Genomic DNA, 23,297 nt, shown 5'->3' with positions numbered 1-23,297 from the left:
AGCCAGTAGATAACCGAACACATAGAGTAGCTTAGGAATATACTATTAAGACAAGAGGAAGTGCACAGGAAAGACAGTGTAATAAAATTTGTCTGTTTCATTCACTTATAAAAAAGACAAATCTCAATCGATTATGCAAAGAATTTCCAGTTTTAATCCAATCAGTTTTCCTAATCTTCCTGGTGACTGGAAACAAGTTAGGAGTGGGGTGGGACACAGTGGAATGAAGATGAGGAGTTCTGTTTTTTAACTACCACCGTTAAATGCTTGGGAAAAAGATAAGACTCCAAATCACCAAAGAACACTCTTTCCTTAAAATGTTTTCAAAATAAATATAAGAACGATTTCGGAACAATGTACAACCATGGATAAGTTAAAAATTTTAGGAAAAGGGACAACTAGGATAACTCCTAGAATACATATAATCAATACCCAGGAGAACTGACTTGTTTCCCACTCCCTGGTAAAAGAAAATGCAGGATGGTAGGGTCTGATGTTTCACCATTTTATCTGAAACTATGAAATAGAAACAACTCTGTGAAGCACAAGAGTCAAATGAAAAAAAAAAAAACACCCAAATGTCCAACTCTAAAAATATGCAATTGATGTTTAATAATCTGAGGATTAAGTAACAAAATCAAGAAAGATTTTTTTTTACTTGCCTCGGTTCATTTCCTCTGAATTCTTCTACGATTTAAAAATAATCTATCACACTTATTGATTTAGAACCATCAGATTTTACTTCAGGAAAATCTAATATCTTTCAAAAAGTTATAATTTTAATGTTAGCACAAAAAATTACTTCCTAGCATTTCATTTTTAAAAAACTTTTCCGCAGCCAAAGATTCCTATTTTTGAATTACAGTACTGCAAGGCACATACAGAACTCACCTCCTTCAAAACACACAGAAGATATACTCCCTGAAATAGAATTTAAAAATCCTTAAACAATTAGAAATACTACAAAGTTAGCAATTTTTAGGTAAAAATGTTGTTCCTACAGGATCATGCACCTTTCTTAAAATCAGTTCAGCATATATGTATAAATAATCCTTTTTTAAAACATTTGTATTTGAAATGCAGATACAGTGATGCTGAAGACAGCACTAAACAAAAACCTGAAAAGTACTATAGCTTGAAAAATTTTATGTTATTGCCTTCATTAGAGACTGTATTATTTTTAGCATTTTAAAAGATTTGAATTTAATAATGGGGTACGATGCACGAAATAAAGGATTTTTTCTTTCTTTTTAAATAATATATCCATCATTTTTAGCATCGATTCTTTTATAAAAGATGCTAAATGAATTATATATTTTAGTTTTAGTAAAATTATATATTTTTGTTTAGTAAAACTGAAAACGAGACCATTTAAATGCCTCTGCTAAATTTAATGCAGCTTAATTAGGGACCGGGTACATATTTTCCTCTGAAAATTTTTGGTCAAGCACGTCTAACCATAAAAGCAAATGGAATTTTAAGAGGTAGATTTTTTTCCCATGATGCATTTGTTAATAAATGTATTGTCAAGAAAATAAAAACAAGCACTGAGTGTGTTTTCTTAAAGTATAAGGGTCTAATGAAAAGAAAAATAAAAGATAGATATGATATTTGTTACAGTCTGACATTTTAACAGTCATAGTATTAGATGTTTTGTGACCAGTGCATTTTGGATTCTCTTAGGATCAAAATACGAGTCTGCCAACTGTATTAAATCCTCCTCCACCCCCTCCACCAGTTGGTCCACAGCTTCCCGGTGGGTCATTGTCATCAAATCCATTGGGGCGAAATGAACAGGAGGCAGATGCAGCTTGTAGGGCCCGGGCTCGAGCGTTCAACTCTTGTTCCTAAAATTAAAAAGAATTTTTATAAAATTAAAACCCTAAATACAATGGATGAGTATATCATCTATATAAATATTTTAAGAATATTTAAAAACTGACTTAATTCTTCATAAGCATCCCTCGACTCTCAGTAATTTAAAAAATACTGACTATACTAATCCTTACCAAATCTTACTAAAGGAAAGTACATCACAGATGGAACAAGTAAGACAGAGAGCAAAATCCTGGTGTAACTCTACAGAATGACAGATCCTAAAGCCCGTTCTGTTTCAATACTTCAGTTTGCAAAAGAGAAAACTGAAGTTCCACATCCTAAAATTCCTCTACAGGAATACTATAGTTTTTATAAACACTCATCAACACACATAGGAATAGATTTCCTTTCTAATACACAGAATGTAGAATTTAAAGGTTATGGCAATGGATTATCTACTCTTTATCTAAGTGGGGTTATTTTGTATGTGGGTGATACAGTAAAAGGCATAAATAATGAAAGAAGGCTGAATGTTGCCTACCCTTTCCTTAGAATACTGCTCAATAAATAAAGGTAGGATTTCAATAACATTGCTAAGGAAAATGGAGCCTATCTCCTTACAGTATTAGTTACAGCGTTTCCCTACCAGATTATCAGAACTTTTACCAGGAACCAGTCAGACTGGCCTATCTGCCAGACACATATTAGGTGCTCAATAAATATTAATGATCTCAGATTAGAACACTAATAGCTACTTAGCTTCAGAAGGAGCAAATGTAAATAAATAATGGTAATTCATTTGGCAAGGTGTCAAATTGCATTCTAAAACTGGTACGAACTCCTTGGAAGAAAATGTAAAATATTCTGGCATATACCCATTTTTCTGGGAAAGGTTCTATAACTTTCAGATGAAGTCAGTATCAATAACGTCTAAAAGCTACTCTTAACTTGTTCAGCATAACCATCCCGAAGAACTTCAAAAATACACTTAACAGTAATCATAAAAACTATACGATTTCCAATTTTCAACTAAAAGCCCAGTTACTTTGCTCCAACTGACAAGGTAGTGTTATTTTATAATTTCTAGCTAAATTTTTTTAGTTAACTATTCTCCCCTCTTCACAAGATGCCCACTTTTTTATTATGGAGTAAAAAACCAGGCTTAATTGGACATCTATTTCTCACATTATGAACACCTTATTTCTCCGTAACATACAGTGACAGCTGTGCGATTGCCAATACAAAAAAATGATCAAGAATTACAAATCTGTATAGCTGAATATGACCTTAGATAAGAAATCCTTGTAACAGAATGGTCTAATTAACCAGTCTCAGGCAGGGTTTAGAGAGGCTTTTAAAACTTCATTTGCAAGATACTTCTCAAAAACTTTTTAATTTACTGTGCTGGTTCCTTTGTATAATGTTTTTTAAGACATAATCTATTTTTTAATCTGTAAAATTAAAATAAGAATTAAAATAGAAACTAAAACTTTTAGTTTTATAGGTAGAAAATAAAAGCTATCGGTATGTATGTAAGAAATAGACACAAAAATAAGAAACAAAATCCTCATTGCTGTAGCTCTATAACCTGTTAAACCATCCAAAAACGCAACGAAAATGACTCTGTATCTAAGATCTGGTTTCAGATATAGATCATGTTCCCTAATGAAATTAATAAAACTGAATATGCAAGGTAGAGCTCAAGAAGTTCTGCTCCCAAAAGATGCGGCAAATTTTGTTAGAAAGTAACTCCCCCCCAGAAGCAGTGTTAAAGGATACACACACTACAAAATTAACTCCATTGCTTCTGAGATGCATGAAAACTATACTGTATTTCAAGACAGCTTACCAAGAAAGGAATATTCCTTTTTTGCTTTTTATCTACTTATATAAATATATGGCTGACAGAGAAAAATGTGTGATATCCTGTTTTCGGAAGATAAGCTTAATGGATTGGAGCAGGGAAAACTTCACAACTTCTTTTCATATAGATGAAAGCACTGTGTATAATGTCAAAAGTTACAATTCTCATAGTGCATATTTTATATCCCAATTTTATATCAAGTATTAAAATTAATTCTTATTTAGTAATGGACTATAGGCCTGGAGTTGCTTTGGGATAAATAATTTGCAGAATATTTAGATTTGTCATTTAAATGAATATGTTAACATAAAATTAATCATCTTTAATTTTTCTTTAAACTACACAGATATATTATGTATACTCTTCTGTATGTATGATAAATATTAAGAAACAAAGGAAAGAAACCAAACAAGAAAGGACAGAAGCTCTGTCTGTAGTTGATGTGGACATGTGGAGATAGGTGGTGATCTTCATGGTACGATGCTGGTGCTACTCACACAAACTTCTCTCACTGGATCCTAACCAAAAGCATAATTTTTGGAGTCCAGACACTAAAATAATAGAGACACTTCTTAACCACTAGTTGGATTGAAGGGAAAGAAATAAATGAAGAAAAAGCCCTTCCCAAAATTTACTTTGTGATTCACAGTCTGCACTGCTGTCCTATGTGTCAGGCTAGGATACACAGCAGAAAAGGGTTTGGTCACATACGATTTTTTGTCCACTTTTCAAAATCACTAATCTCACCAACACCAGAACGAGCAAGAGTTTCTTTCCAACACACGTCAATCTAGATGTGATTTTAGTAAAATTTAAAAATGGAATCCCCAAAACAGCTTGTTAAAATTACAGAAGATGAATTTCTAATGTGATTATGAAGAATTAAAAAAGAAAGTAGCTACCCTGAACTGTACTATGATGTAAATTCATTTGCAGTACTACTCGAGAGCAAAGGAACTCAAAATGTTCACTCCACATCCTTACCTTCACTAAGATTTGGTTAATTTTTTGCGATTGTTTTATAAGTAGGTATAAAGCTAAATCTTAAAAGTTGTATTCTTGACATAGCAATCTATTTTAAAGCATTATTAATATGAAATGAGCACAAATTTTGAACTATACCTCAAAAATGTAAAAACAAAAATGAAAATAAGAACAAAAACATATATATGTGTTCCATGTATTCAAAACAATATAGTCTCTTAACACAAACTTAAAATACCAGAATGATTCAGTTAAATAGTATGAGAACCATCACAATTCAAACCTCAACATAAATCAATTAGATTATTGTATTTAAAAGTAAATAAGACGTAGTATAAATGTATTTAAGTTTTTAAGTAAGAGTTGAGGATTTATTACCATAATTTGCTTTAAACAGGTTCTTTGGTAATAAGCTTTGATTTAATATCCTGTCTTAATACAGGAACATAAATATCTTAATGTAAAATTTGGCAATATCTTTTTTACATTAAATAACTTGTCAATCTGAGACTTCAGATGGAATTTAGAACATCTATAAGCACTGAAAAACTGAATTAACAAAGTACATAAAGCTTTCCTTTATAGTGACAACAGGCCTTAAAACAATAATGAAAAGAATGGCTTGTCATACTCAGATACTGTAAATACTGTAAGGGGGTAAATAGTTAAGAAAATCATTTGGAGGTAGGCTGTAATAAAGTAGTTGTTATGGTTACAAGAGCTTTTGGCAATCCAATCACAGAAATAGAGTAGCTCCTCATCTTTTTAAAACCCATGTCTCTCTCCTTTGATAAATATACTATTTTGCTCAATCACTGATATATAATCTGCATATTTCCACAAGTCAAGATTGTACTTGGCCTTATTTTCTGTATCTTATATCACAGAAAATTTCTATTTCAACCTAACCCTCTTGCCCTTACTCCTCCTTTCTAATCTTCAAGAATCATGATGATTAATATCTGGTGCTTATTTAATATCAAGCAAGAAGGATATGGTTGAATACATCCTGTTACCTAGATCATAATCCTTCTCTGACTGGATGTAAGAATCTTTGGTGGTGAATCAGGTTTAATAAATATTGTTTCTAATTTTTTTTCTGTAAAATATATTATTTTTGTGTTACTCTAGAACACTGCCATACTCCTTTAACAATGTATCATTTGAGTATTTTATAGTACACTCAATTTGAAAACTTTTGAGAAAATTTCCTCCTAAAAATCAGCACTATAGCGATCCATTTCTTCTCTTAATCTGTATCTTTCAGCTTTGTGATTTTCAAACACAAAATTTTTAGAACTTAACTTATGTAAACTCATAAAATCACTTGGATTATGCAATTAATACACCTACAATTTCACCGATAATTTAGTGTTGGTTCTTATGCTATTAGCAAGTTGGCAGGTTTCAGAGAAAAATACTTGCAGCAAGATCTTTATTAACTTTTAAGTAATAAAATCACTAACTCCTTGCAAAAAGTGTATTTGTAAGTAAATTCAGCTCATACGAAACCTTTGTTCCATAGTTTTTATTCACTAATTGTTCTATTAGCTCCTTGGTTTTATTGCTCAGGTCCTTAAAGAATACAAATATGCTTTTCTTTCTTTTTTTTTTTTTTTTTTAACATATTCTACCTATTGGTGTCCTTTATCTTATCCACCTGTTAGGAAGTGCCCTTAAAATATCTGTAAAATAGTCTAGAATGGAATAAACACCAAATTCAGCAGCTGTTTCCCCTGGTAGGTGGGACTAAAGAGGAGAGGGAAGATACTTGCACTTTACTAAGCTTCTTGTATTTCTGTATGGAATGGTTTTATAATGATCACATTTTTTGTAATTAAAAACAAGTGTGGTCTTTTATATTGCATCTAAGTGCAACTTTTTATAATTAATTCATAGCATTAGAAAGTAAGATAATTTATATAGGCTGAACCCATTTATATAAACCCAGACTCAAATTTCAGAATTGCCACTCTGTAAATTCCTTGAAAATGTAGAAGTTGGATTTTAAAATTAGGGCACTCATTTAACCACTGTTAAAGCAATTGTTTAAATATTTTCCACAAATGATGGAAGCTTCTGTTTCCAACTTACCTGTAAATACAGTTTATTGTCTTTTGTTATAGCATCCATAAGTTCTTTCTGTAGAGGTGGGTCTCCATTTACCCAGAGTCCACTGGTTGAACTGCTACCACTTAAACTGTTAGTGCTGTTCTGTTTTTTATACAAAAGCACATAAGCTGTGTCCTTTGGAAACCTACTCGTAATTTTCTGGACTGACTGAAATGAAGTAAATGTCACTCTGCTGTCATTAAATAAAAACCATTCTTTTGACATCTCCTTATTTTCTAAATCCTGTTCAATAACCGCACTGGGACTATTTCTCCCTAGTAAATGACTCTGGGAGGACGCTAGCGCCCGAGTTTCAGACTGATGGCACATCTGGTATGAGGACTCTGTACCTGTGATGTTTCTGGCATAAGAATAGTAATGCCCGCTTTCAGAGGACACACCAGAGTGAACGACAACAGAACTTAATAGATATGGCACCAATCTGGAGCAGCAAGTTTCTTCAGTTCCAGAAGGCTTTAATTTTTTAGCTAAGTTCTCACTGATATCAGTGAAGTCAACATCTATAGACCAACTTTCTGACAATGAAGAGAAAGAAGTAGTTCTTTTAACTGGCAACTCCAAAACCAGTGGCAGTGACACATTGTCTAAAATTTTTCTTCTCACATGATACTTTTGATCATATGAAAATCTCAGGAGAGTAAGAATAAGGTACTCAGGCTCCTCCGTGATTTGCATAGTTTTCTCGGCATTCTGCAAAGAGGCACAGTTTTCACAATAATACTGGTTGTCGCCAGTAAGAATCTCTGGAGCCAAAAAATAATTTAGTAAGTCAGTTACTGAAGGTGTGTTTCCACCTCCTGGTTTCTGAGGTACATCTTTATTAACAAGAATCCTGCTAGATTCATTGGGGACACAAGTGTTTTCAGTACAGCAAAACTCATCAGAAGGACTGCCTAACATTCTTTCATTCACAGCTGAGTCACAAACAAAGGCAGCTGTTGCTGGATTAAAAACTCCTGGTTCTTCTGTAGGACCAGGTACATTGGCTTGCATTAGACCACCATCTTGTGTATTGGGTGATGATGTTGCATCTTGAAAAGACAAGTTTTCAATAGAAGAGGAAGGACAAAAGGCCAGTGAAAGATCAGTAAAGGCTTCCACTTTTTGTGAGGTACTCCTGCAGTTCAAACAACATATGTGAGTTCGTAGTTTTCCTCCAAACATTTTTTCTATTAAAGTCTTCTCACCATCACTTGTGCAAGGGCTTTCTGTTAGTACAGCTGCCTTACTGGCTACTTCCTGTGAAGAAGTTTCATTGCACCCCAGACTTTCAGAAGGCTTGTGTGAGGACTGAACTTTCAAGATCTTTTCTTCTTCATGTAGCCTGCAGGACAGTATGTATCATTATATTGTTGCTTCACTTAAGTTTCAATGTCATTGCTATTTAAAAATACTGGTGGCTCATATAAACAGCCAAATTATTTTAATCAAATATAATGCTTAATTTAAACAATCAAGAGGAAAATCAAACAATTTGAGAATGTAGATTAGAAATTAGGGGCTATTACTACCGTATAGTTTCATTCTTTCTTCATACTGCTATTTTATAGCACTTACTACATGACAGTAAATGATATATGTCCACTAATTATCTTACATAACTTTGTCTGCCTGACATCTCATACAAAGCCTGGTACAGAGAAGCCACTCCACATGTCCTTAGCTGATTGCACATGTTAAGTTCAACCAACTTTACTAGTCATTCATGTAACAGAAGGGAGGCAAAGATCTGGAGAAGAAGATAAAGGTTTTATTAACTATGTGGTAAGGAGACAATAAAATATACCAAACTCATCTAACTATGCACTGGTCTAAAGGAGCAACTATTAAATTTTTTGGTCTCCAGATCCCATTATATTCTTAAAAGTAATTGAGGAAAATTGAGGAACCCAACAGCTTTCACTCATGTGGTTATACCCAGCAATAAAATTTACTGTATTCAAAAACTGAGTATAAAAGTAATAATAGATTTGAAAACAATAAACCCATTATGTGTTAATATTAATAATATTCATTATGAAAAGTCATATTTTCTAAAACCAAAAATTTAGTGAGAAGAATGGCATTGTTTTACATTTTGCAAATATTTTAAGTATCTGGCTTAACAGAAGACAGCAGGATCCTCATAGCTGCTCTGCATTCAATCTATTGTGGTATGTTGTTCTGGATGAAGCATATGAAGAAAATCTGGCCTCAATTACATACACACAGATATATACTTAGAAAAGGGAAGACTCCTGAAAATGTTTTTGGAATCCCTAGGGGGTCTTTCTACCACACTCTGAGAACAGCTGGTCCAAAGTAAGAAAATCAAAAAAAGAAACCAAATTAAAAACAAAAGCACACTTAAATATATATAGTAAATGCAAGGTATTTAAAGGTTAACGCCTGAAATATGTTTTTGAAGGCAAAAACAATATGCCATAGAAATAATCCGTTATGAAAGAGAACAATTCAAATCATAACTTTCAAAATACTTTTTACCTGTCTAGCAGAAACCTGAGGTATTCAGAACAGTCTTGCTGTGATCTGGGGGTAAACCATGGAGGTCTAGAAGCCTCAAAGAATACCCGAGGTGCATATGCTTCTCTCTTGATTATCAGTAGAGAAAATACAAGGAAGTGATTCTCACACCATGAATCAAATAACTGAAATCTTACTATACAATGTTTAATGAAGATTAATTAAAATTACATTGCACTTAACCCTACTACAAAGTGCCAGAAATGGAGACAGATAAAATTAGAAATAAATTTAGGTAATCTTCAATCATAACTTCTCGTTCTGCAGATAAGAATTAACATTTAGAGAAACATGTAACGTGCCCGAGGTTATACAGCTAAAATAGTGCCAGAGGGAGTCACATTAGAACCCAGGTCTCTCGAACACTTACTACAATGCTACTGGCATTATCCCTCTATGACAGGCATATCCTTGCATCCATAACTTTTTGAAAAACAAAATCTGAAAAAGACATTTTGGATAAAATAACAAGGGGAGTACTGACGGCCATGCATATCTACTTTGGATGAAAATTTCTTTGACTAGATATACATTTCCTAAGTGCACACAATGTAAGTATACTGTTTAGGGTCCTTGCTGATTTTTTTTGGCGTGGAGGAGGTCTAGTGAAGGGGCTGCTCATTGACTTTGAAGCATTCTTGGTTCAAATCCTAGATTTTGCAACAATGAAAAGGAACTGAAAAGGCATCTAAAGAGATGTGATTATAACTTGAAAACTTAGAATTCTCCTGACATTTTGAATATTTGTGGTATAAAACAGAGTCCCCAGTTAAGAAAAATTTTATCAAAATAGAGGTGTTGATAGGATTCGGAAGGAAGGAACTTTAACATACTAGTTGAGCATAAGCTCTAGAGTCATTTGGTTCATACCCCAATTTGACACTTGTTTGCATGACTCTGAAAAGCACGTAATGTAAACCTAGTTTCTTCATCTGTAAAATGGGGATACTACCTTATTACTTCATAGATTGTTTTTGAGGATTAAGAAATAATACATGTAAACTACTTAGGATAGAAGCTAGGCACATTTAAATGCTCAATGAATGTTAGCTTTCTCAATTATAAGAAAAAAAAGCCTTTTCAATTATATAAGGAAATCCATCTACCTAAAACAATCCTTGTTGGCTCCCTATCAGAAAACATCTCAACTGTGATAGAACTTTCATTAGGTTCTCTTGTGAATTCCTTTCTTCTTTCCTTGGGAGCATGGAACCCTCCTATAATTTTTTTCTAACAGCCCTGATTCAGTAAGATAATATATATAATATATTTATATGTACATATACACACAGATATACATTTTATATAGTATACGGTAAATATAGACTAGTGATAAATCAAGCACAGAAATCAATTTACTAGGAAAATAATGTCTGGCAGTCGGAGGGAAGAGATTTCATCTCCCTTGGTCCTGAGATGTTAAATTTAATTTGTGGACATATTTTCCTCAGAAAGAGAATAATAAAATTATCTCTTTGAGTATATTATTACTTACAGGCCATCACTCATATATTAATTTTTTCCACTTAAGGAGTTATACTTAAGCTATTTCACAACTTATAGATAGGAAACAAGGCATCCTTATCAACTCAATCCCACTAAAGCTATCTTCTCTTCTGACTCTCCCACCTACTCTTTTAGAATTCTGTAAAAAAGACAATCAGAGTAAAAGCAGAAAATAATAATATACATTATTTATAAATGATATATACATTATTCATATGTACTGCTCAAAACTTAAGAGTTCCTTGAGCATAAGGATTCCCTTCCCCTCTGAATGCTTATCAGACTCCATATTGTGTCTCTCAATAAATGTCTCTTGAATGAATGTTTACTATATGTGACTTTCTTGCCAGTAGCATAAATTCATTTCCTTGGATTAATTTGTGGACAATAAAAGATCATCATAAAATTTTAAGCCTTAGAACTTAACAGATAAAGTTGTTTATCCGTTAAGTTCTAGAGCTTAAAATTTTGGTCATAATAAGAATGAGAGTGTACCTATATTAGAAACAGGAGAAAAAAGAAGCCAATGTGCCACAAAATTATTTTAATTATTTATTATTGTGAAAAATCTATCACTTTAGTATCTTTAAACTATTAAAGATGCATTTAAAAAGACTTCTTCATGAAGAAGCTTATTTATTGGGGTGAAAATCAGATTTTATCTATAATAATTAGAACAAAGGGTCAGCATAATATTCATCTACCGGAATGAAAACCAGGGGGAAGAAATAAAAACTTAGAGCATATCCTGATTTTAGGCAGGATCTCTTTAGCACATCTAAGTGGATTTGTTCTGCTGTGTCAAATATATATTATTTAAAAAAGACTCACCAAGTTTGGTAAAATGTGAACTTTAAAGAATACTACCAATGAAGTTAACATATACATACTATACACACTTACACTCACCTGTGTATGAGCCAAAAAGGCAAAGAGATGCTGTAATTTTTTCATTAATGAATTGCACCCATTTAAATTTAAAGATAATACTTGTCTCCTGAAACTGAAAGGGAATAAAACAGTGATTCTTGTATACATGTACATACATACACACATGCATTTTTTAAAAGTTAAAAGGTAGTTAGTTCAAAAACTTGTTGTCTTCTAAGTAAAACATCATTCACCTGATGGCCCTTTACCTAGCAGAGTTACTACTCACAATGTAGTGAAGGAAGGAAGGGAAGAATGACAATAAACAAAACAGTTACTATGGGACCAGGCAATGGCCTATGTGCTGTCACACGGCATTCCTATTTTCTAGATTAGCAAATAGAAATTGATTAAGCTATTAATTAATAACTTAAATAAGTAACTTTTAAATTCTTTCACGCACCTGCATGAAATAAAAAAATATATTGTCAACAAAACATACTACAATGTTAGAGTGATTTAAAGAATGTGGTAGAAGTACAGGATGGGAAAAGGATAAATTATTCAAACATGTGAATAGGAACAATTCAGTATCCGTTTGAAAAAAAGATGGAATTAAATAAAATTTTACATTATTGCAAATGTCACAGAGGAGTAATGAGATAATGTAAAATAGAAAACTACTGAAGTATTTAAAAGAAAAGAGGGGGGAAACATCGAGGGGGAAGCCTTCCTACAACTCAGACACTACAAATGAGAAATAGCAGATTTCACTACATAAAATAAAAAATTACAAATGAAACACTCTACAAATTTGAATCACACTAACAGGAAGAGGGCATGTAATGAAGGATTATCATCCAGAGTCTATATAAACCAATATGAAAAAGAAAAAGACCCAATAGAAAGGTGCACAAAAGAAAGAACAGGTTATTCAGAAAACAAACACAAATGAACAAGAAAAATATATAGAGAAAACTCTGTAATGGTCAGCAATACTGCAACTTAAAGCAAAAAGACATTTTTCCCCCAATTAGGAAAAATTTCAAAGACTAACTATAACAAGTACTGCTAAAAGTATGGGGTCACAGGTACAATTATATATTAGTATATAAGTTCAAACGCCTCAGTCTTTCTGGAGAGCAATTTGGCATACCCTATTCAAAGCAAATCCTCTACATTTGCATATGGGCAGAGAGATGTTAATTATGAACAAAACAACCTAATGTTCATCAATAGGAGTAGGGTAAAATAAAATATAGTACATCTATTTATTCAGAATGACAGTTCTGTCACTACCCTACCATGGGAATACTTCCAACCACGAATCGTTAAAAGATAAAAGCAAGTGCTGGAAAAAAACTATATAAATAAGATTATAAATATTTTTTAAAAACAATGCATTTGTTCTTGTTCTAGATAAAATCTTGTAACTGTAAAAAAATTATCTGAAACAATGCACACAAACTGTTAACAAATTACTTTTGCGAATGGGGATGTCTGATTAAAAATTTTTTTTATGTCTGATTTTTAGTTTATATACTTCTGAATTTATTTTTTTTAAATCACAAAGAATTCACATATTGCCAAAGAAATAAAATATGCTATGTGCCTATTCTTAGATAGTATCACTGGCTTATTCGATAACATGGCTCTTTGAATTGCTGTTGCTGGTTACAATTGCTTTGGGTGTCTCCTTTCACTATCATCTGGCTGGACTAGATGACCTCTGGTGGTGAGATACAGATTTGAATTTAGTTTCATGCTTAGTATCACTTGTGTCTAAGTGTACACATTTTTTAAAAAAATTAAAAATCTCAAATACAAACAAATAAAAAAATAAAACACTGAGCCAAACAGAAAAAACACACCTTAGTGTTGATAGTATATCTGGGGCCAGAAAATAAAATAAACCTAATTCTTCATCTTTTAGTTTACGATTCCTCAAGGTAGACATAAAAACTTACAAAGGCATGGAACTCAACTTGTAAAGATCTTTGGTCAAGTTCCATAAACACTCTACTGGCGATGAAAGGAAAAATCCAACCATGTTTTTGTCTTTAGGAAAAGTTTATCATTATTTTGTACTGTTACAGATAACACATAGCTAACAACCTCTGATTTCGTATTTGCTTGGCTGCAAAAGAAAATGAATTTGAAAGTAAATCTGTAAGAGGACAAAGGAACATGTATGTTTATATATTTGTTCAGTATCTACAACTTGTGGAGGGAAACAGAGCTTAAGCTTCTTTCACAGTAACAAAGAAATTATCAATCTGATAAACTGCAAAATATCTACAAGCAGAAAAAACTAAACATAACTCCCTTAAAAGATATATAGGTTAAAAAAATACACTGTCTTACAGAATAATAATAAATCAGTACTTGAGGATACTTAAACTCTTTGGAATAAGCCCACTTAATCGTTCTGTTGTACTAATAAATATCAAGCCAGAATAATTCAAAAGATTCTCAATGCAATACATAATATAAATATAAAGCAGAATTTATATAAATTAACATTTTAATAGTTCCTGAGCACTGAAAGCAATTTCATTTCTGAATAAGGCAATTATATACAAATATTAATATTTCTGCCATTTATAAGAAATAATGTGAAGACAACCCCACCATCTTACATTTCATCAGTATGCATCAATTTCTACAGTTAACAAAAAAGGTTCAAATTTAAACTTACTCTGTAGCCATAAACAATGCTTGTATAACACTGTTCATATAACATGTATTTCCTAGATTAATAAGACCAGTTTTCCCAGTTTCAGATTTTCCAGAAAGTCTAGACAAGCAGGAGGCCAAAGAATTGGATTGAGAAGTCCAGGCACTTTGACTGAGAATCAATTTAATCTTCTCTTCACTGGGCTTAGGAAAATTCTGTGGATCATCAAGAAGAGAAATAGCTTAAAAATATAAACTGTGTTATTAAATTAATTAATACCATAAAGAAGGTTCTTCCACTGACATTTAACCTTTCTTTTCTTCCACTCAGTTTTGAAATCACCCCTAACACTTGACCAGTCGTCAGAAAAAGTTACATTATATTACATGGCAAAAATAATTGTCTCCTAAAATAAATAAGTACATCCTAAAGTAGAGTTTATCAAGTTAAGAAATATTCAAGAACCAGGAATTCAAATCATATTTGAACTACTTATGTTTCCAGTGTGCCAGCAAAATGTTTCAGAATGAAACTGTGAGATCAGAGAGTATACTGCAGTGCTACTCCAAGGCACTAGAATGAAGACTTAATTAGCACACAACTGAATAACAAACAATTTGCTTTCAAATTTTCTAGTGAAAGTAAAAAATATCTCCTTTTCATTCACCAACTACTATTTACTCAATATTAACCCTTAGAAATAAAAGCTCACAGCAATCAGGGGATGAAAAACGAAAGCACCTAAGCACAATGACCTCTGACTTCGAAAAATAAAACTCGATCTCGTGTTTAACAATATAGAAAATTATTATTTGTAAGATACAGATTCTTTTATCTGCTCTTTGATATTTGAGATACAATTTATTTATTTATTAAAAGATTTTATTTATTTATTTGAGAGAGAGATAGAGCAGGCACAACCAGGGGGAACGGCAGAGGGAGAGGGAGAGGGAGAAGCAGGCTCCCCAATAAGCAGGGAGCCCGATGGAGGGCTCGATCCTAGGACCCAAGGATCATGACCTGAGCCAAACGCAGACACTTAACCAACTGAGCCACCCGGGTGCCCCAAGATACAATTTTAAATCTAAGTGATTTCAAGCATGAATAGAGCAATGGAGAATAATGAAAGTTGGTAACATCATTAAGCCTTTTTTCGGACTGCTATTACCACCTGGTGCCTAGAACTCAGAAAACATTTTCTGAAGGAATTTTAATCTTTTAATTTTCTTGTGGTTGACAGTTACTAGAAAAGTGTTGCCCTTGGATTAAGAGAACCTTGCTTCCTCTGAGCCTATTTCAGTTATGAGAATTCTCAATATGTAAAGCACTGAAAAATGGCAATTAACAGCAAGAGGTTTCATCTGTGGACACAGATACCATAGAAAGAGACAAACATTACTATTAAATCCATGATAAAATGCTCCTATACATAAAAGCATTTACTTCTAAAGTGTCAAATGTCACACTAGTGGAATACATTAACTGCTCAACAGTCTTGTTTTGGGTTCAACCAAAATCCATTTGATTTAGCTAGCTATGTAGTAAAAAGAATAAGCTCTGTATTCGTTTCAGATACAGAAGAGGTAATAAAGATAATGAGACTTATCTTGTATTTCAGATCTCAAAAAGCAACATTACTAATAGCACTGATTTCTAATAACTTCTGATTAGGTCTGACTGAGGCAAATTTTGCAATTCTTTTGCAACACCCTTATTATGCAGTAAATTTAAGAGTGAAGTGCGAACACTTGTGACCCATTCTTTTTTTTTTTTTTAAGATTTTATTTATTTATTTGACAGAGAGAGAGAGAGACAGCCAGTGAGAGAGGGAACACAAGCAGGGGGAGTGGGAGAAGAAGAAACAGGCTCCCAGCAGAGCAGGGAGCCTGACACGGGACTCAATCCCAGGACCTTGGGATCACACCCTGAGCCGAAGGCAGATGTTTAATGACTGAGCCACCCAGGCACCCCTATCGTGACCCATTCTTTAAGACAAACAGAATCAGTACTTTTTAGGTCTACTATCTACACAGAGTTGAAAAACCGGGTTAAGTTCACAAAGAACTCAAGTAAAGATTCTATAAAATATGGAAATTCATGAACAGTCCATAGCAAAAATGGAATAAAAACAAGTAAGGAAACAAAGTCAAATATTTTATTAAACTGCCTTTTCTTGATTCTAAGATGTTCTTAAATATTTTAACACTATTATAGGAGCCTGGGTGGCTCAGTCAGTTAAGCATCTGCCTTCGGCTCAGGTCATGATCCAGGAGTCCTGGGATCAAGCCCCATGTTGGGCTTCCTGCTCCGTGGGAGTCTGCTTCTCCCTCTCTCTGTCCCTCCCCCTGCTCGTGCTCTCTCTCTCACAAATAAATAAATAAAATCTTTAAAAAAATATTTTAACACTTCTGATATTGGGATACGGTGGTGATGTATATATTTACTTAATGTAGCATTTCTTTTTAAACAAATTTCCCCAACAGCTGTTATAAATTTAAAGATATGCCTTATAATTGATGGCATTGTAGAACTGAAGAAATATGTTTATTAATTTAGATTAGTTATAGCAAATAAGAAATTACTCCCTAAATATTAATGAACTCTGATTCTAATTACATTTTTCAAATAAAAAGCATATTACCATAGAATAGTAAGCTGAATACCTAGTTGTATAAATGTTTCACTACATTCATCTATCACACTATGGTCTGCAGCTGTACAAATATTGGTGTAACTACCATCATACCTTTATTGCTTCCAAAATAGGTTCATAGAGATCTGGAAATCCAGAATAATGATACATCATACAGTGTATCAGTTCTGTTAACTGCACTAAGAAGGCTGTACTGGAAGGCAGACCATCGCTTTTGAAGGAGTGAACCAAATTAACTACGTGAGGAACAATCTGAAGAGAAAAAAGACAAACATTCCTCAATTTATACAAATGGGCAACAAATTCTCTAGACTACAAATGGAATGCAAACGTTACATGATCAGCAAGTACTTTTTTGTATGTTCAGTCATAGTCCTTTTCTAAAAAAGTTATGAAGTTAAAATTTCCAGAATATCAAGATAAATCAAGTTTCAAAGTCACATATCATTTTAATTCCATATAAAACCCCTCTCCTTATCCTTATACTCCATCTAAAACATAAACTCAGGTACAAAATAGAAGACTTAGTCACTTCTGCCATTCTGAAAAATGTTAGGTTGAAAAATGTTAGGACTATTATATTTACCAGACTGTTCAGTAGGAACAAATTTTTAAAAGATAAACCTAAAATTAGCTTAAGAGCTCCACCTAGTGTGAATTTTAGATTTTTCACTTGAAAGAATTAAACACTGTGCATTGCATATTAAAGTCTACTTCAAGAAAGTAACTGAAGTAACTAGAATTACAGCTTGGCTCTTCTTTTAGATAAGTATAGGGAAGATGTCTTACGTTAGCATGTTTTTCCTTATTAACGACTCCAAATCCCCACCTCCAAAAAGAGGAGATGGTTCTAAAAATAAATGGAATCAGAAATTTTTATTATTTTTAAGAAATTGGAGTTAAAAATAAAAGGGAAATCTAAAATGCTCATTGTTTAAAAACATGTAGAAAACTTAGTATTGATAATAAGCACAACAGTGTCCTATCATTATATAATTAGACTAAGGTCAATACAGAGTCATCACATATTCAAGAGGTTATTAACAAGATAAACTCGGTTTTGCAGAAATGGCTCATTCCGTTAGTGCGGTGGTATCCTTGTTCCAGTTAATTATTAATCATAATCTAGTAATACACATTTATACTTCATATGTAAAAGGCCTCTAATATTATTATGTACTATTTGTAGAACATTTTTCTGGTTGCTAACTTGTGATAAAAGTGCAGTTATGGCTCTATGGTCTTACCACCAAATGGCAATAATAACAATTATAGTAGTATCATAATCAACTCCCTTTTGTTCCTTCTGAAAGGAACAATCATATTCTTAAATTAACAGTGCTATTCTCATTTTGCTCTGACTCCATGTTTGAGGTCTTAAAATCACATTTTAGCTTTTGCACTACCTTCTTTGATCTTATGTCCATCAAAGGTATTATTTTGACCATGAAACCATCAGTTCCTAATGAGTTCACTCTACTGCTCTCATCTCTCTTTTCTAAACAAAGCTGAATTATAATTTTGCTCTCTAAAGCCGTATTTATCAGATACTTTCTTGCTAAAATAGCAGTGTTTTGTTTCTTGCAAAACACCAAAATTATTTTGTGTCCTCACAGGTGAAAAGAGAGAGAGAAATGGAAGAGAAGATAAAATAATTTTTAAAAAATGATTATATAATTTACAATTCCAAATCTTCCGAAAGCCTTCCTACTGTAGATTTGGTCTTTGCAATCAGATAATATAGTTGCCTACTATTATATCCTATATGGTCAAAATTGTCACTGACATAGAAATGAGACTAAGTTCTTTACAGGCATAGAGATATATGTCCAAGCAGGCTATTACCTTCTAACTGCTTGAAAGTTTAAGTGAGCAAATCTAAATATTTGTGGACATTACTGTAATACTCACTAAACTGAAGTTACTATTTGAGAAAATGTGTATAACTTATTAGAAACTTTGATATTTTTCTTTTGTTTAAAATAAATTTCTTTCCACTTATAAAAAGGATATGAAAAGCGATTTAGTCTGTAATAACATACATTATAACATTAATCTTGGTTTGCTCTAAAATGCTATGAATAACGATGTTGGTGATTTCAGGTTATTGCTCACAGTTAACAACTTCTAAACCTCTGCCTTCACTGAGTTAGAGTTATAGTTGATATAACTACTATAAGACCCACCACGAGATGCCCAAGTTTATTTTAGTTGAGTAGCCAGTCAGGCTATGCACAGTATGTAGGCAATAATTAGATCTTAGTTTTTAGAATTTACTAAGCCAGACGATATTTTCAATTTCAGATCTACCTAATCCTTAAATAAATGATTTCATATCAGTATTTCAATAAGCCAATATTTCAAAGTCAGCCATTTTTATTTCAACTATGTTTTTCAGAAAAAGAAGCAATACAACATATGGAGATGTTTTCCATCTTTTGAAAAAACTGGAAGCCAAGAAATAGGTTTACAGTATGGCATCAATGACTAATCAGAGAGATTAAGAAATGTCCTCAGTGTGAAGAGCAATAAACATTAGAATGGATGAGTAAGTTTTATTAGAGAATCTCCCTCTCAGAAAATCTGAAAATAAATCTTTCCTCAAATGGCCTACACATGATTGTGCCTGAAGACAGACACAAATAATTGATGTTCTTTACTTTGTTAGACTTAGCTAGTACACATGCTATCTTAGCTCAAGTTTTGAGTTCTGTTTATGTAACAAACAGATATAAGGTTATTGGTTGACGGTCAAGATCATCAATTACGCGATTAACTGTAGAAATTCTCAGAAAAACCCATTCTACGTGACAATGTATAATATTACTTGCTGTAAGGATCTTTATCTTTTATTATCTTTATTACTTTCTATAAAGCCTGCAGATTTTCCTTCAGTGGCAGTGAGGCACTAAGCAGCCTAAGTATGTATATGGATCTTTGAGGCTAGTTTTATTTCTAGCTAATAATCAACAACTGGAATTCAGCACTTCATCATCAGTCTCCCTTGAATTTGCTCATACTGGGTCAGCATTCCTAAGATATTTACATTGTGGGCATACTAATAATGAGGTTCTAGTCCTGTAAAATGGGATCAGACCCTAGAGGAAGCAATCTAGTGCCTGTGATGCACTAGAGAGATGGACAGGTTCTCAAAATAACATTTTGTCATTTCCATCTGTAATGACTGATAATCAAAGAACTGAAATCAAATCAAATCAAATCAAAACCAGTGAGGTAGCTCATTAAAAGTGGTAGAGTTCTGGATATATTTTAAAGGTATAATAGGATTTGTAGGCTCTGGGCTGGGAGAGAATGCAGTCTTAATTCTGGGACTATAAAACAACACCTGATGCTTCACGTTTCTGAAATTCTAAAGCATTTTCCTTCTACACTGTTCCTACGTGAACAGACAACCATCAGTGACACCGACACGTGACATCTCTCATGTAGAGCAATAATATTCAACAGCTGGTAGTGGTTGCAAGTGCAGCAGTTTTGGTGAGACTCAAAACATTCTGAAAATATATTCTTTGGAGGAAAATCCCACAACCTCAATTTTCTAAGAAATCATAAAGCTACAAGAAAACAGAGTCAGGACTAACCTACAATCTTTTTCACTATATACAAATATGACTCCATATTAAACTAAAATTTTAACACAAAGTTCTGCAGTGCAGAAAGCTTGTGTCCTAACTTACCAGATGGAATGCCTCTGGAGAATGCTGAAAACTGAGCAGCATGTGAGAAAGAACTGCAAGAGCACCAGGTCTCACAAGAGGAAACCAAAGTCGATTAAAAACCTTCAAAAAAGATAAGACATCCACCTTAAGAGTTTGTAGGGAAATCATTAACCCAATTAGTGCCTATTTTCCTTGGACAAAAAATATTTATATGACTATCCCCATTCCTGGAAAGTTCTATCATAACATGTTACTTTGGGAGAGAAAGTTGGGAAATAACAACATGACAGAGATCAAGGTAATATAGTGGCCTAAACAACTCTTAAAACCCCTTAATCAAATACAAATCTGTCAAGCCTTACCTACAAAGTGATCATTCCTTAGCCCACGCTTCATTGGATTTCATTCAACAAACATTGACTGAGTACCTACTATTGCTTGGCATTATTCTAGGTACTGAGGACACAATAGTGGATTAAAAAAATCTCTAATTTGATAGGGCTTACGGTCTTCAGGTTGGGTAGACAATAAAAAGTAACATAGAGATAAATACAAGAAAACAGGGTATGAAGAATAGGGACTGCTGAGTGGCAAAGGGGCCTTTATTAGGGTATTCAAAAATGCGCCATTTAAAAGGTGACATCTGACTATAAAAAACTAAAGGAAATGAAAGTAAGCCTGCAGATACCTGGGAGAAGAGCATAAGCAAGGCAAAGGCCAAGCACTAGAAAGGCCCGGAGGTCTCCAGCCTGGTGTACTAGAGACAGAGCAAAGATGGCAGTGTAAGCAAAGTACAGAGACTGAGGCAATAATAGTGGGAGACTCAAGGAGAGAAGCAGCAGTGGGCTAGATCATGCAGTTGTGTGACACATGTAGGGGCCCAAGGTCAGGAGCAGGGAGATTACTCCAATTCGTACAGCAAGGGATGATGAGGGCTTTGGACCAAGGTGGTAGTTTCTGTTTCATGTTAAAAGTAGTAGGATTCTGGACATTTTAAAGGTGGAATCAATAGGATTTATAGGATAAGGGCTGACAGAGAATGAAAAGAAAGAAGGATAGCTTTCAGGTTTTGTCCTGAGTGAGTAGAAGGATAGAGTCGCTATTTAAGATGGGGAAGACCAGGTGTGGGAGGGAAAAATCAGAAATTAGATCGTGGATAAGCTGAATTTGAGATTCGAGTATAGACTTGGATACATGACTATGGAGTTCATGGGAAAATAATGAACAAGAAATATATACCTGGCAGTCATTAACTTAGAAACGTTATTTAAAGCCATGGGACACATATGCTGTGAGAATGGACTGAGAAGAAAATGGCTCAAAAATGAAACTGTAAAGCACTCTAAAGTTAGAAAGATCCATAATGGGAGACTGAGGTGCCAGTAAAGTAGGACAAAAGCCAAGAGAACGAAGACAAAAACTAAGTGAGACAAGTGTTTCAAGAGGGAGTGATCAACTGTGTCAAATGCTGCTGATTGGTCAAATGAGAGGAGGCCTAAGAAATAACTCCCGAGTTTAGCAGTACTAGAAGGCACCGTTGTCAAAGATAGTTGTGGTAGAATAATGGTGGTAAAAGCTTGATTAATTGGATTTAAGAGATAATGGGATGAATATGTTTTCATATTAGATACTTGAAAACAGCAAAACTATTTTAATTATCTATACTTCAATACCATTCTTAATTTCTATTTCAAAATTATGATTCAAAACAAAACCAAAAACAAGAACATATTTAACATTAGATGCTTTAAAGGGGACTACCCAAAGATTAAATATTGAGACCATTCATTCTAATGGATTTATATACTTCTACTTACCAGTTCTATTTTCAGTAAAGTAACATCTATCAAAATAGTAAACTTCTGGACAGCTGCCAGTCCTTTCAGGAGTGCAATCACCCATGTATCCACATGCTGAGCCAATGGCCAGGATAGCCAGTCAATCATTCTGAAAATTGAAAAACAAAACTACCAGTCTTGAAAATATTTTCAACATCTTTGGAATAACAAGAGTTATAGTAATAACCCCTCCCTTTGTGACTCAATACTTACTGAGCTTGCTTGTGAAAAGCACTGTTCAAGATTCAGAAATGAGTATAAAGGTTCTTGTACTCAAGGAGTTCCCAATCTTGTAAGCTGATAGTTTCTTACATATTTCAATAAAAAGAATTTCTGATAATGTGTCATTTCACATAAATGCAGTTTTAAGTTGATTCTACACAGTGCTAGCTAGAATTTATTAGGCAAATTTACTCTAAGAGGAGTTCAAATGTAACTGGACTAAGATACACAGAAACAAAATTCCTCCTTTCTGGTGACTATGCAGTCTAAATAGGAAACACGCTGTTGAAAATGACTATTTTGAATTGTGAAACAGGTCTTTTCATCCCTTTCCTTATCCTACTATACCAAGACAAAAAAGGAAGCTTTACATAGATAAAAGGGCACTGAATGTGTTAATACACTAAATGGCCTCAAATAGAATTAGTGAGTGTTCTTCTTGAATATCAACCCAGTTTAACGGAAATAAAGACAAAGTAATATGGGGTGTGATGGAGACTATCCTTAATGTTAAATATTAATCACAATG

At 33.3% G+C, this 23,297-nt stretch overlaps 1 protein-coding gene across 1 annotated transcript in view; it reads right to left on the bottom strand.

Moving 5' to 3' along the window:
* Positions 1 to 581: 581 nt before the first annotated feature.
* USP38 (ubiquitin specific peptidase 38) overlaps positions 582 to 23,297 on the bottom strand; it is a 30,866-nt gene continuing 8,150 nt past the window's right edge. Inside the window, exons 3-10 of the mRNA XM_008685433.2 lie at positions 22,526 to 22,655; positions 20,727 to 20,828; positions 17,122 to 17,280; positions 14,397 to 14,590; positions 11,738 to 11,831; positions 9,284 to 9,390; positions 6,761 to 8,123; positions 582 to 1,847 (exon numbers count right to left, since the gene is read on the bottom strand). Of these exons, the coding sequence (XP_008683655.2) occupies positions 1,686 to 1,847; positions 6,761 to 8,123; positions 9,284 to 9,390; positions 11,738 to 11,831; positions 14,397 to 14,590; positions 17,122 to 17,280; positions 20,727 to 20,828; positions 22,526 to 22,655 (2,311 nt within the window). The 3' untranslated portion in view covers positions 582 to 1,685. The remainder of the gene's footprint in view (positions 1,848 to 6,760; positions 8,124 to 9,283; positions 9,391 to 11,737; positions 11,832 to 14,396; positions 14,591 to 17,121; positions 17,281 to 20,726; positions 20,829 to 22,525; positions 22,656 to 23,297) is intronic.

Source organism: Ursus maritimus, unplaced genomic scaffold, assembly GCF_017311325.1.
Source record: "Ursus maritimus isolate PB19 unplaced genomic scaffold, ASM1731132v1 scaffold_11, whole genome shotgun sequence".
In the NCBI taxonomy this organism is placed as follows: domain Eukaryota; kingdom Metazoa; phylum Chordata; class Mammalia; order Carnivora; family Ursidae; genus Ursus; species Ursus maritimus.
This window is presented reverse-complemented; position numbering and strand designations above follow the sequence as displayed.